Below are 13,317 nucleotides of genomic sequence, written 5' to 3' on the forward strand. Positions count from 1 at the left end.
ATTATTGATGAATGCAACATGCAGTAAAGACGTGTCGTGTCCTCAGGCCACGCTGTGCTCCATGAAGGGCTGCATGCGCGCCATGGTCGCCCAGCTCAAGTCGGAGAGCGAGGACCTGCAGCAGGTACGCACCCCGCCCGTTACCACGGCAACGCCGCCGCACCTGGATCTGGGCAGAGGAAAAATTACTCGACATTTTAGAAGAGACACTGTTGCATTTTTGTAATTTATTAAAATTGTAATTTGAGATGTGAATAAAATTAGCCTTCATTTGTTTTTAGAAACTTTTTTTAAACTGCACATTTTCCTGAACGCTTTTTCATCAGAAAACTGAGTTAATATTATTTTAATCAATGTAAGTGTTTTTATGGAGTATTTTATTTTCTATATTATTTTCTATATTATTTTTTAATGTATTTATATGTATATATATATATATATATGTGTGTGTGTGTGTGTGTGTATTCCTGAGACACAACATGTGACATTTTTATACACAAAATTGTTTTATAATTAATATTTTTCATTTTTCTATACCTGTCTAATTTATTTACTGATACTTTGCAATATTTTTCACGGACATGTTAATGAAACTCGTCTCTGTTTCTGCGGTCAGGTGATCGCGAGCGTTCTGCGGAATCTGTCATGGCGAGCCGACGTCAACAGCAAGAAGACGCTGCGCGAGGTCGGCAGCGTGGGGGCGCTGATGGGCTGCGCGCTCGAGGTCCAGAAGGTGCGCTTCAGCTTTTCACTTTCATTCATTTTAGGTGATTTGAGTTTCAAAACGCAGAGCCCAGGGACAGGCTTTTATTTTGAAAAGTGTCGTGTAACCTTTTAAAGAAATAGTACGTCAGTTTGATCATTAAAAATTCAGTTTTCTTTTTCATTTTTAAAACACGGTGTTGCTTATTTTCTGGCAGGTTTTGCTCCTTTATTTTTTTCCTCTAAAAAAAAAACAAAACAAAAACAAAACTTTCTTTTATTACAATGATAAAACCTCAGATCAGCGATCAGCTTCCTCTTCCTCAGCGTGCACACCTGAACACAGACCACCTGGGCCTGCGTAACCATGGCAACCAGGAGAGGCTGAATTATTAGTCAGTGCAATCCAGACTCTCTGAATCTGGAGAGGAGGAGGAGGTGTGTGTGTGTGTGTGTGTGTGTGTGTGTGTGTGTGTGTGTGTGTGTGTGTGTGTGTGTGTGTGGTGTGTGTGTGTGTGTGTGTTGGGGGGTTGTAAGAACCTGGAGCAGGAACATGGACGCTGCGTTGAACTCTTTGGAACCTGAACAAAGTGACAGATGGAGGAGAGGACCTGAGCAGGTGCAGGGCCTTTTCTGTCTTTTTGCTAAAAGACAGAAAAGGTATTTTCTTGAAACTCTGGCGGCTCAGCTCCTCCGGCAGTGAAGGAAACAACTTCCTGTTTCTGTCAGAGCAGCTGAGCGGCGGCCGGAAGCTGTAGTTCAGGTAAAGGCGGTCGTCGCCGTGACGACAGACTGACCTGAGCTGTGTCAGGTGCGTCTGGAGGCAGCGGTGAAGCGGTGAAGGTGTGGTTGAGCGACCCTGCAGCGCCGGCACTCCCAAGTCTCCTCCTAAGCAGCGCCTCCTGCTGTTTGTTTCTGTCATCTTGGTAACTGAGTTTTTGTGCGCTGGCGTTCAGTCCATGGAGTTTCCCTGATGGGGATCAATAATGTGATCGATTTCCAGCCTCGGTGTTTTTATTCACACTCAGCCCGTGTGTTTGTCTCCCTGTGCTCCCATTGGCCAGGAGTCGACTCTGAAGTCGGTACTGAGCGCGCTCTGGAACCTGTCGGCGCACTGCACGGAGAACAAGGCGGAGATCTGCGCGGTGGGCGGGGCCTTGGCCTTCCTGGTGAGCACGCTGACGCACCGCAGCCACAGCAACACGCTCGCCATCATCGAGAGCGGCGGAGGGATCCTACGCAACGTCTCCAGCCTCATCGCCACCAACGAGGCCCACAGGTAACCACGGCAACCACAATATGTGGGGTGGGAAAAAATGCAGAAGAACTAATGCAAAAGAATTCACTTTCTCCTTTTTCAATTTCAACATGTTTCTGATTACTTTTAATGTTTATTATTAACTTTAATCTTTTTTCAATTTCTGTTTCTTTTTTATGTTATGTTTTTAAATATATTTTTATTATAATTTCATGTTACTTTTAAGATAAACAGTGCTAGCAGTTTTTACATGTTTTTTATGGTAGTAAATTTTTAGGTATCAAAAATTCCTAATTACTTAAAATTTTGCTAAAAACTACTAAAGCATTTAAAGTATTTAAAAAATATAAAACATTTCAAATCTAGTGTTAATTACATTTTAAACACTGTAAGTAATATTGAAAGTTAAATTAATTGTTCAGTGAATATAAATAGATGAATTCAAAGTACAGAGTCAAATGTTTCTTCACAAAATGTTCCTACCAAATGATATTTTTTCCTGCTGAGCCTCTCACGTCGTCTCTCTCTGTTTCTTCTTCCTCTGCAGACAAATCCTGCGTGAGCACGGCTGCCTGCCCACGCTGCTGCAGCAGCTCACCTCGCACTCGCTCACCATCGTCTCCAACGCCTGCGGGACGCTCTGGAACCTTTCCGCCCGCAACCAGCGCGACCAGGAGGCGCTGTGGGAGCTGGGCGCTGTCGGCATGTTGCGGAGCCTCATCCACTCCCGCCACAAGATGATCGCCATGGGCAGCGCCGCCGCCCTGCGCAACCTCATGGCCAATCGGCCAGCTCGATTCGCCAAAGATGCGGCGGTGGCGGCGATGGGCGCTTCTTCTTCGGGGGTTCTGACACCGTCACTTCCCGCCCGGAAACACAAAGCCCTGTTGGACGAGCTGGACGCGCAGCAGCTGTCAGAGACCTTCGACAACATAGACAACCTCAGCCCCAAAGCAGCCAATCGGAAAGCAAGAAGTGGCGGAGGAGGCGGGACTTATGAATCAGGAAGTAGGGAGAAAGCAAAATATGCAAATGTGGCAGTTTTGGAAGGAAAAAAGGTTAAGCAGAAGGGGATTGGGGGAGAGAGGGAGGAGGGGAAGTGGGGTGGGGTAGTGGGCGGGGTTTTGGGGAGTGATGAAGTCACCTATGCCAGGAATTTCCCGCCAAAAGCAGCAGCAGTGGCACCTCCGCCACCGAAATTCGAAAACCGAGCATCTAGCGATAGCCTGAACAGCGTGACGAGCGCTGATGGGTACAAGTCAAAATCCGAGGCGTGCTATTCATCGGAAGAGTGTGATGCCATCGGGGTGGGCGGGGCGAGCAGCGGCTCCAAGTTCTGTGCATACAGGAAGTACCCAGCAGATCTGGCGCACAAAATCCGTAGCGCCAATCATATGGAGGACGATGATGATGCCGATTTGGACACACCCATCAACTATAGCTTGAAGTATTCAGACGAACAGTTGAATTCTGGGAGGCAGAGTCCAAATCGGACACAGGAAGTAGGGGAAGAGGAAGTAGGAAGGAGAGGGGCAGGGTTTCGGGGCTATACAGGAAGAAAAGAAACAGGAAGTGGGGGGGACACGGGTGGGATGCGACGTCAAAGATTTGTGGTGGTGCCGCCGGCAGGCTATGACATTATGGGCAGCGGCGAGGACGACAAGCCGACCAACTACGGCGAGCGCTACGCGGAGGGGGAGCGGCCGGAGGAGCAGCCAATCGACTACAGCCTCAAATACGACGTCACCTCTGTGGGGAATTCCGCTCCCTGCTCAGTATCGTCTTCTTCGTCGGTGTTTAAATCACCAACGAAAGATGCCGCAGGCTCAGCCCCTTCCTCAGCTGCTTCATCGTCCTCTTCCACATCCCTGTCATCTGTTTCAGCCCCCTCGACCAATCAGAACACTCAGCTTCGCCCCCAGAACGCAACGGCAGTCAGCAATGCTAATCCTCGCATCTTGCCGGGAAAAATCAACCAGGAAACACTTCAGACATACTGCGTGGAGGACACGCCCATCTGTTTCTCACGTGGGAGTTCACTGTCATCACTTTCATCGCAGGATGATGATGATGATGTCATTGATAGGAAGGGGCGTAGCCAGGAAAAAGGTGGGAATGACTACCCGACACTTCCCATTTCTGAAAAGGAAACACTGGAAAAGAGGCGGCGTGAGAAAGAAACCATCCAAGCTGTAAGTGCCATTCCAAAGCCGAAGCGAAGCCACGCCCCTTCCCAACAGATGACATCATCATCAGGCGCCCACACGCCAAAGAGTCCGCCATTATTGGAGGACGAAACACCGCTGATGTTCAGCCGCTGCACGTCTCTCTCCTCACTGGATAGCTTCGAGGCACCATCGTCGCTCGCCAGCTCGCTACCCAGCTTGCCTTGTGGCAGCAGCGGTGTGCCGAGTGGCGTGGTGAGCCCCAGTGAGCTTCCTGACAGCCCAGGCCAGACGGCACCGCCCTCCAGGGCCAAGACGCCACCTCCTGAAGCAACAAAAGCAAAGGAAATGGCGAAAGAAGCAGAGAGGAAGTCAAAGCGGAGAGGAGTGAACGGTGGCGAAGAAAACGAAAGCAGTGGTGATGTTTTGTTGCACTTTGCTACTGAATCCACGCCGGCTGGGTTTTCGCGAGCATCCAGTCTGAGCGCGCTCAGTTTGGATGAGCCGTACATACCCAAAGAAGATGAAAAACTCGGAAAAATGACAAAGAAAATCAAGAAAAGTGGCGAGGAAAACATTGAAACCGAAAGTCAAAAGGAGAAAAAGGCTGCAAATCAGACACAGAGGGAGGCAGAGCCAGCTGAGCTTCTCGACGAATCAGATGACGATGATGACATCTCGATTCTGGAGGCGTGCATTAACTCTGCCATGCCTAAATCTTCGCGGAAACCCAAATCAAAAACGACAGCGCCGCAAATTTCTGCCACTGTGTCAGTCTCTTCTTCCTCTTCAGCACCGTCTTTGCCATCTTCTTCTACTGCGATTAATCGCAGCAGCAGCAGCAAACCAAGCCAACTTCCTGTCTACAAGCTTCTACCAACTTCAGCGGCCATGCAGCAAAGCCGTGGCCAATCACAGCCCAGGAAAACAATGATGAAAACAGCAACGCCGCCCAATGAGGAAGTCCCACGCGTCTACTGTGTCGAGGGAACGCCACTCAACTTCTCAGCTGCTACATCACTCAGCGACCTCACCATTGACTCGCCACCGGCTGAGCCACTCCTCCTTGCCTCGCCACTTCCTGTTCTGCCCCTCCAGTCCACTTCTCCCAATCAGAACCAGAGGAAACGGCAGGAAAATCTACCAGAAGGTGATGAAAACGAAGAAAGTGAAGCCATTTTGGCAGAGTGCATCAGCGCTGCCATGCCTAAGGGGCGTCGCCAAGCCCCACCCCCTCCTGCTGCACATCCCCCTCAAGCTGCACTTCCCCCTCAAGCCCCGCCCCTTCTCTCAGCACCCACACCCCAAGCGCCACCTCTTCCTTCTGGTCCCAAACTTCCTGTTTCCTCTTCCTCATCATCAACGTCAAATTCATCGCAGCAACAGAAACTCCTCCTCCTCCAATCACAGCAAGGGGGTGGGGCTAAAAAGAAGCCAACATCCCCTGTGAAGCCAATGCCTCAGAAGGCATACACCTCCTCAATTGCCATGGTGACCAAAGCAGCCAATCAGAAACCAGGATTTGCCTTTGACTCGCCGCGCCACTACACACCGATTGAGGGAACACCATACTGCTTCTCACGAAATGATTCGCTGAGCTCGCTGGACTTTGATGATGATGATGCTGAACAACAGGAAGTCATAGAGGAGGAGGGGGAGGGGCATAGGAGAAGGAGGAGGCGGAGCCAGGAGGAGAAACGTGCCAAAACAGAGGGAAAACGAGAGGAAAAGCGCCAAACCAACACAGAAATTTTGGCCAAATTTGAGGCAGGAAGCGAGGAGAAAGCACAGAAAGGGGCAGAGCCAAGACCGCCGCCACCACCCCAGCCAGTGAGTGACGAGCGGCAGCGCTTCGCTGCCGTAGAAGACACGCCCGTCTGCTTCTCCCGCAACTCCTCATTAAGTTCATTAAGTGACATCGACCAGGAGAACAACAACAATGAATTCCCACCAAAACACCAGGAAGTGGAGGACAAGTCTCTTCCTGTTTCCACGGCACCGGCTGCTATGGGTGGTTCTGAAGGACAGAAGCCACGCCCACCTGTGGCATCATCGGGTTACGCCCCAAAGGCCTTCCATGTTGAAGACACGCCCGTCTGCTTCTCAAGGAATTCTTCTTTGAGCTCATTAAGCATCGACTCTGAAGACGACTTGCTGCAGGAATGCATCAGCTCTGCAATGCCCAAGAAGAAGAAACAAGGTGGGAAGACATCTGCCACCACTTCCTGTATCCCAGCATCACTTCCTATGCAAACAGCATCACTCCCCGTCACAAAAAATGAAGAAAGACAGGAAGAAAACAGCAGCATTTTGGCAGAAAAGAGCCCCGAATTGAGGAACATGAGGAACATGAGAGAGAGGAAATTGGTGAATCGCAAGTCGATGAGGCCGGCTGTAGCCCCGCCTCCCCTGACTCAGAGTCCTTTGATTGGAAGGCGATCCAGGAAGGCGCCAACTCAATTGTTAGCAGCTTAAACCAAGCTGCTGCTGCCGCTGCCTGCTTCTCCCGCCAAGCGTCTTCCGATTCAGACTCTGTTTTGTCCCTCAAATCTGCCGGGTCACCATTTCACCTTTCAGCCAATCGGAGAACAGAACCTGAAGATGAGGAGGAAGTGGATGAAGAGGAAGAGGAAGTGGAGGAGGAGGAAGTGGCAAAAAAGAAAGGCAGGCCACGCATTTTGAAGCCGGAAGACGCGAAGAAGAAAGAGGAACAGGAAGTGAAGTCAGTTAAAGGCGGGAAAAAGGTGTATCGGAGTTTGATTACAGGGAAACCGAGGGAGGCGATGATATCATCAGCAAGCAGGGGGCGGGCCAAGCTGGCTGGCTCCGCCTCCAGAGCTGGGCGAGCCAATGAGGACGCAGGAGGAAGGGGGAGAGGTGGAACTGCTGCATCATCATCATCTCGTGATTCGACGCCAAATTCTCGCCAAAGTTCAAATTCGGGCAATCTGATTCGTTCTAAGCTGTCGCAGCTGCCTAGAACTGCATCACCTGGAGGGGCCGGAGCCTCTGCCTCAGGAATAACGGTGGGCGGGGCTTGTGGAAGCGGGGGCGGAGCCGCCAGAGCTGCGTTTGGATCCAAATCACGGCAAAGCAGCGGGATTCCTAGGAGCGAATCAGCATCTAGATCTTTGACAACAAACAGGAAGCAGCAGGAAAGGGATTCTAAAAGTAAAGGAGGCGCTGCCAATCAGGTTGCAGCGAGCTCAGAGGGGGCGGAGCGACAGGATAAGCCACAGTTGGTTCGCCAGTCAACATTCATTAAAGAAGCGCCGAGCCCAACGCTGAAGAGGAAGCTGGAGGAATCTGCATCGTTTGAGTCGCTTTCGTCACCAATGACATCACCAACAAGTGTCACCGCGACAACAGTGTCAGCAGGGAGCACCGGATTGGCTGCTGTTAACTGGAGGGCAAAGTCACCGCAGAGCCAATTAGGAACCGGAGTGTCAGCAGCAGCAGCAGCGCGTAAACAGGAAATGGGGCGCTCTCATTCAGAGAGCCCATCACGCCCAACAGATGCTGCCTCAGCCAATCAGGCGGTCGTGATGTCATCATCAACATCATCTAGATTTAGTCGGACAGGAACATGGAAACGGGAAAACGCCAGCGGCGGTGGGGCAGGAAGTGGAAACGCAAGTAAACACTCGTCTTCGCTGCCACGCGTTGGGACGTGGAAACGGTCAGGGAGTTCATCGTCTGTTTTGTCAGCATCTTCAGAATCCAGTGAAAAGGGGCGGAGCCTGGATGGTGAGCCCGAGCGGCGGAGGAAGACAGGCTCAGCAAATGGAAGAAGAGGGGGCGGGACTTGGCGGAAAGGAAGTGGAGGTGAAGAGCAGGAAGTAGCAGCAATTGGCAGTGACAAATCTGAAGAAATTTGGGTGAAAATGGAGGATTGCCCTGTGAATAGCTCACGTTGTAGCTCCGCCTCCTCTTTGCCAACAGCAACCAACTCCCCGCCAGTCATTGACGGCACCATAGCAACTGGGAAAACCCCGTCTTCCTCTTCCTGTTCGTCCATTTCCTCCTCCTGTGCAGAGATACGTTCGCGTTTACCGCCAGAAAGCAACCTGAATTTGCGAAAAAGCTGCGAGAGCTTAGACAGGAAGTTGTCATCATCGTCTCTGTCGTCACCGGGGGCGTCGGGGGCGTCGGGGGACTTGGCTGGTAAAGTGTCAGATTTCCCGCCGCAAAGAAATCAACAGCAACAGCAGCAGCGATGTCATCAGCGCGTGGCAGCAGCGCGAGTTAGCCCCTTTAACTACACGCCGTCACCGAGGAAAAGTGCAAATTCAGAAGGCAGCACAGCCGTTTCCACAGCAACAACAGCAACATCGTCAACGGCTACCAGGCCGTCCATGATCCCGACGCCGGTCGCTGTGACACCAGGTGCAAAACGGCGGGAAACAAAGGGGGAGAAAGAGGAACGAAGTGGTGGCGGCGGCAGCGGGGAGCGCGGCTCGTACATCGTGACATCAGTGTGAGAAAACAGGCAGGAAGTGAAGTGCATTTTTGGCGGGAAATGTTGGCAAATGATAGCAGGAAAATTCAGAGATTGGAGCTGGAACAGGAACAGCTGACGCACAGAACGCTCCAACTGGCAGGAAAAATGAGGAAAATGTGTAAATAGCAAAAATCTTTCATTCAAGGTGGAAACAGACGCCGCGAGGCCAGAGGTGGGACGGGATTGGTCAGTGCAGACAATTGTCATCAAATTGGGGTAAAAAGGCAGGAATGTGTGTAAATATTAGTAAAATCATTTGGGAATAACAGTAGAAAACAGCATAAAAGCACGGCGTTTAACAGGAAGTTTGTGTTTAAAGGAGGAACAGGATTGGTCTGCAGGAAACAGCCGTCAGTTTTAGAGGAAAAAGGCGGGAAAATATGTAAATATTAGCAAAAAATCTGGGGAAATAGATGTTAGGTAACAGGAAGTTAACAAATAAACAGGAAGTGTTGTGTGAGTTTCACTGTACAGCAAGCCAAGTTTATTTAACAAGAAAGCCCGCCCACTTTGCTATGCCCCGCCCCCTCTCCATCTCCCTGTCCTTCAATTTCTTTGAATATTTAAAAAATCAAAAAATCTGCAAATTAGTTTTTTTATACCACTAAACTGATGTGTAACGCTTAGCTCCTCCCCTTTCCCCTGTTTCCCTGCATGCCACGCCCCCTCCCTTAATGATGCACATTACCATGGTGACATAACGATGATGATGATGATGATGATGATGATGATGATGTTTTGGTAGCCGTAGAATTGAAATTCAGACACTAATTTTCCTCTGTGTTGTGTTTTTGTTGGCCTGTTTTTAACGTTCAGTCGTTCCGAACGCCGCGGCGCCTCCTGAGCACGTAAAGCAACATGTCACATGATTCTACAGGAAACAGGAATGATTGATGATGAAATCCGTGTGAAGGAAAGGCGACACGGCTGATTGGCCTGCAGACGGCCCAGAAAGCTGAACGTCCCTTTTGATTGGGCGTCTGCCGGTGGACAAAACATCAAAGTCAAATTGAATTCCAACATCGTTCATCTGGTTAGAACTGAAAACCAAATTCAGGTGAAACGATTTGAAGCGCAGGAATAAAGCAGAACCTGTCCCGGCGTTCGGAACGGATCTGAACCGAGGACGCTAACCGCTAACCGCTAACCGGAGGGCTTCCTCTTCTGTTCTTTTCTTTTCTTTTTTTTTTTCTTTTCTTTTGAGTTTCAGGGATTTTCCCTTGGAGATCAGCTGGTTTGAAAAAAAAAATCAAATTTCCTGCCCTGTTTTGGCAACAATAACACTGTAAAAAACTTAAATTATTACTGTAAAAGTGACTAAACTGCAACTTTAATGCACATTATTTACAACAGTTTGAGTTTTTGCCAAAAATGTAAACATCATGCTTTATTAATGACGTCATGTTGTTCATGTTTTGTTCTGTCTTTTCCGTTTCACTCGTGTTCGTTTTTCTGTTCATGTTGGAGGAAAATTACAAAACGGCAAAAGTTTTGGCAAAATGTAAAATGAGACAATAAACAATAAATGTTCATGTTTTAGCTGCGAATCGACTTTTTGTGGGGTTTTGTCTTCCAGGCCCTTTATCACTTTATTAGTTTATCACTTTATCACTATCACTTTGTTTATTAGTGTGTGTGTGTGTGTGTGTGTGAGTCAGAGAGAGAGAGAGTGTGTGTGTGTGTGTGTGTGTGTGTGTGAGAGAGAGAGTGAGAGAAAGAGAGAGAGAGTGTGTGTGTGTGTCAGGGAACCTGCTGGCAGCCATCTTTGAGGTGTGACGGACTCACCTGTCCAGGTGCTGCTGATCAACTTATTAAAGGGATGAAAAATATCCTGTGAACTTTTATTTTTTATCAGCACTCCATCCCTGTGTTCCAGTCCCCATGATACCACACTGTTTAGTCTGCAGGAAACAGCATGAGCACATCCCAGTACACAGTGTGTCAGCTGCAGTTTGCCAAGAGGACCAGGATGTTCTACTACATCAGTCTGCATGTCAGCATGCTGCTCTGCTTCTGACCCACAATCCTTTGCACAGCGGACGTTACGTCGCACTGACTGAGCTGTGTGTACAGGCCACGCCCACAGGAAGACAACACACACACACATACACACACACACGGCCCTCACCTGGCTCAGGTAGAGCAGCAGGTACAGGAAGACAGCAGATCAGAGATCAGACAGAGGACAGCGCAGTATGAAACAACAACATTCAAATGTGGAGCTACAGACGGAGGAGGAAGTGAGCGAGAGGGGCGGAGCTCAGGGAGGACGCATGGAGTGTGTCCCAATAGTATGCATACACATGCATACTGCATACTACACTGCATACTTTGTAAGGGCAGCTGCAGTACATACTAAAAGTACAAAGTACAAGTATGAGATTAGGGAGTTTAAGCAACAGCGGATTGTGCGGCGGCTACGGCAAACCGAAATGGATCTGCGCTCTGCTGACCGAGACTTGAGCCGTCGTGCCGGCGCCTGTCTGCCACAGCCTGATCCTGATCCTGATCTACAGCGGAGAAAGGATCATTCTCACGTCGTCGCTACAACGCGTGATACAGGCCTGTCAGTTAAATAGTTTTCCTTGTATTTCTGAAATTAACTGTGTTCTTGCACGGCATGCAGGTCACGCCCTGAAGTATCACTTCACACTCCGATCAGATGTGTGCTTAATTGTCAATAATTAATTATTATTATTAATATGTTATTATCATTATTATTATTATTATTAATTAAATCTTTAAATTATTGTCCGAAATGCACACATCTTTCCGTTTTGCTCTCTACCTGCACTTGGCACAATGACAGTACATTTGAATAGCAAAAAAACTTGAAAGCACTCACTATGAGTGTAACACTTTTAATAAATAAAACTGCACAGCGTTGATGCTGAGGAAAACGCTGCCGCGGCAGTTTGCTTAATGACAGCTGTGGATTTGACAGCTACAGCGAGAGCGTCAGGACAGAGCATGAGGACAGAGCGTGAGGACAGAGCGTGAGGACAGAGCGTGAGGACAGAGCATCGGGACAGAGCGTGAGGACAGAGCGTGAGGACAGAGCGTGAGGACAGAGCGTCAGGACAGAGCGTGAGGACAGAGCGTGAGGACAGAGCATCGGGACAGAGCGTGAGGACAGAGCGTCGGGACAGAGCATCGGGACAGAGCGTGAGGACAGAGCATCAGGACAGAGCGTGAGGACAGAGCGTGAGGACAGAGCGTGAGGACAGAGCGTGAGGACAGAGCATCAGGACAGAGCATCAGGACAGAGCGTGAGGACAGAGCGTGAGGACAGAGCGTGAGGACAGAGCGTGAGGACAGAGCATGAGGACAGAGCGTGAGGACAGAGCGTGAGGACAGAGCATCAGGATAGAGCGTGAGGACAGAGCGTGAGGACAGAGCATCAGGATAGAGCGTGAGGACAGAGCATCAGGATAGAGCGTCAGGACAGAGCGTGAGGACAGAGCGTGAGGACAGAGCGTGAGGACAGAGCATCAGGATAGAGCGTGAGGACAGAGCATCAGGATAGAGCGTCAGGACAGAGCGTGAGGACAGAGCGTGAGGACAGAGCGTCGGGACAGAGCGTGAGGACAGAGCGTCGGGACAGAGCGTCAGGACAGAGCGTCGGGACAGAGCGTGAGGACAGAGCATCGGGACAGAGCGTGAGGACAGAGCATCAGGACAGAGCATGAGGACAGAGCGTGAGGACAGAGCGTCAGGACAGAGCGTCGGGACAGAGCGTGAGGACAGAGCGTGAGGACAGAGCGTCAGGACAGAGCATCGGGACAGAGTGTGAGGACAGAGCATCGGGACAGAGCGTGAGGACAGAGCATCAGGACAGAGCATGAGGACAGAGCATCAGGACAGAGCGTGAGGACAGAGCGTGAGGACAGAGCGTGAGGACAGAGCGTGAGGACAGAGCGTGAGGACAGAGCGTGAGGACAGAGCGTGAGGACAGAGCGTGGGGACAGAGCGTGAGGACAGAGCATCAGGACAGAGCGTGAGGACAGAGCGTGAGGACAGAGCGTGAGGACAGAGCGTGAGGACAGAGCATCAGGACAGAGCGTGAGGACAGAGCGTGAGGACAGAGCGTGAGGACAGAAGGACAGAGCGTCAGGACAGAGCGTGAGGACAGAGCATCAGGACAGAGCGTGAGGACAGAGCGTCAGGACAGAAGGACAGAGCGTCAGGACAGAGCGTGAGGACAGAGCGTCAGGACAGAGCGTCAGGACAGAGCATCAGGATAGAGTGTGAGGACAGAGCGTCGGGACAGAGCGTGAGGACAGAGCGTGAGGACAGAGCGTGAGGACAGAGCGTGAGGACAGAGCGTCAGGACAGAAGGACAGAGCGTCAGGACAGAGCGTGAGGACAGAGCGTGAGGACAGAGCGTCAGGACAGAGCGTCAGGACAGAGCATCAGGATAGAGTGTGAGGACAGAGCGTCGGGACAGAGCGTGAGGACAGAGCGTGAGGACAGAGCGTCGGGATAGAGCGTCGGGACAGAGCGTGAGGACAGAGCATCAGGACAGAGCGTGAGGACAGAGCGTCAGGACAGAAGGACAGAGCGTGAGGACAGAGCGTGAGGACAGAGCGTGAGGACAGAGCATCAGGATAGAGCGTGAGGACAGAGCGTCAGGACAGAAGGACAGAGCGTGAGGACAGAGCGTGAGGACAGAGCGTCGGGACAGAGCGTGA

The 13,317-nt window shown here is 50.5% G+C and overlaps 1 protein-coding gene across 1 annotated transcript in view; it reads left to right on the forward strand.

The window, feature by feature from the left end:
• Window positions 1-10,173, forward strand: part of apc (APC regulator of WNT signaling pathway) — a 34,163-nt gene extending 23,990 nt beyond the window's left edge. Inside the window, exons 14-18 of the mRNA XM_030065177.1 lie at window positions 47-124; window positions 617-733; window positions 1,767-1,981; window positions 2,508-6,393; window positions 6,480-10,173. Coding sequence (XP_029921037.1) covers window positions 47-124; window positions 617-733; window positions 1,767-1,981; window positions 2,508-6,393; window positions 6,480-8,606 — 6,423 coding nt within the window. The 3' untranslated portion in view covers window positions 8,607-10,173. The remainder of the gene's footprint in view (window positions 1-46; window positions 125-616; window positions 734-1,766; window positions 1,982-2,507; window positions 6,394-6,479) is intronic.
• Window positions 10,174-13,317: the final 3,144 nt, after the last annotated feature.

Source organism: Myripristis murdjan, chromosome 12, assembly GCF_902150065.1.
Source record: "Myripristis murdjan chromosome 12, fMyrMur1.1, whole genome shotgun sequence".
Lineage (NCBI taxonomy): Eukaryota > Metazoa > Chordata > Actinopteri > Holocentriformes > Holocentridae > Myripristis > Myripristis murdjan.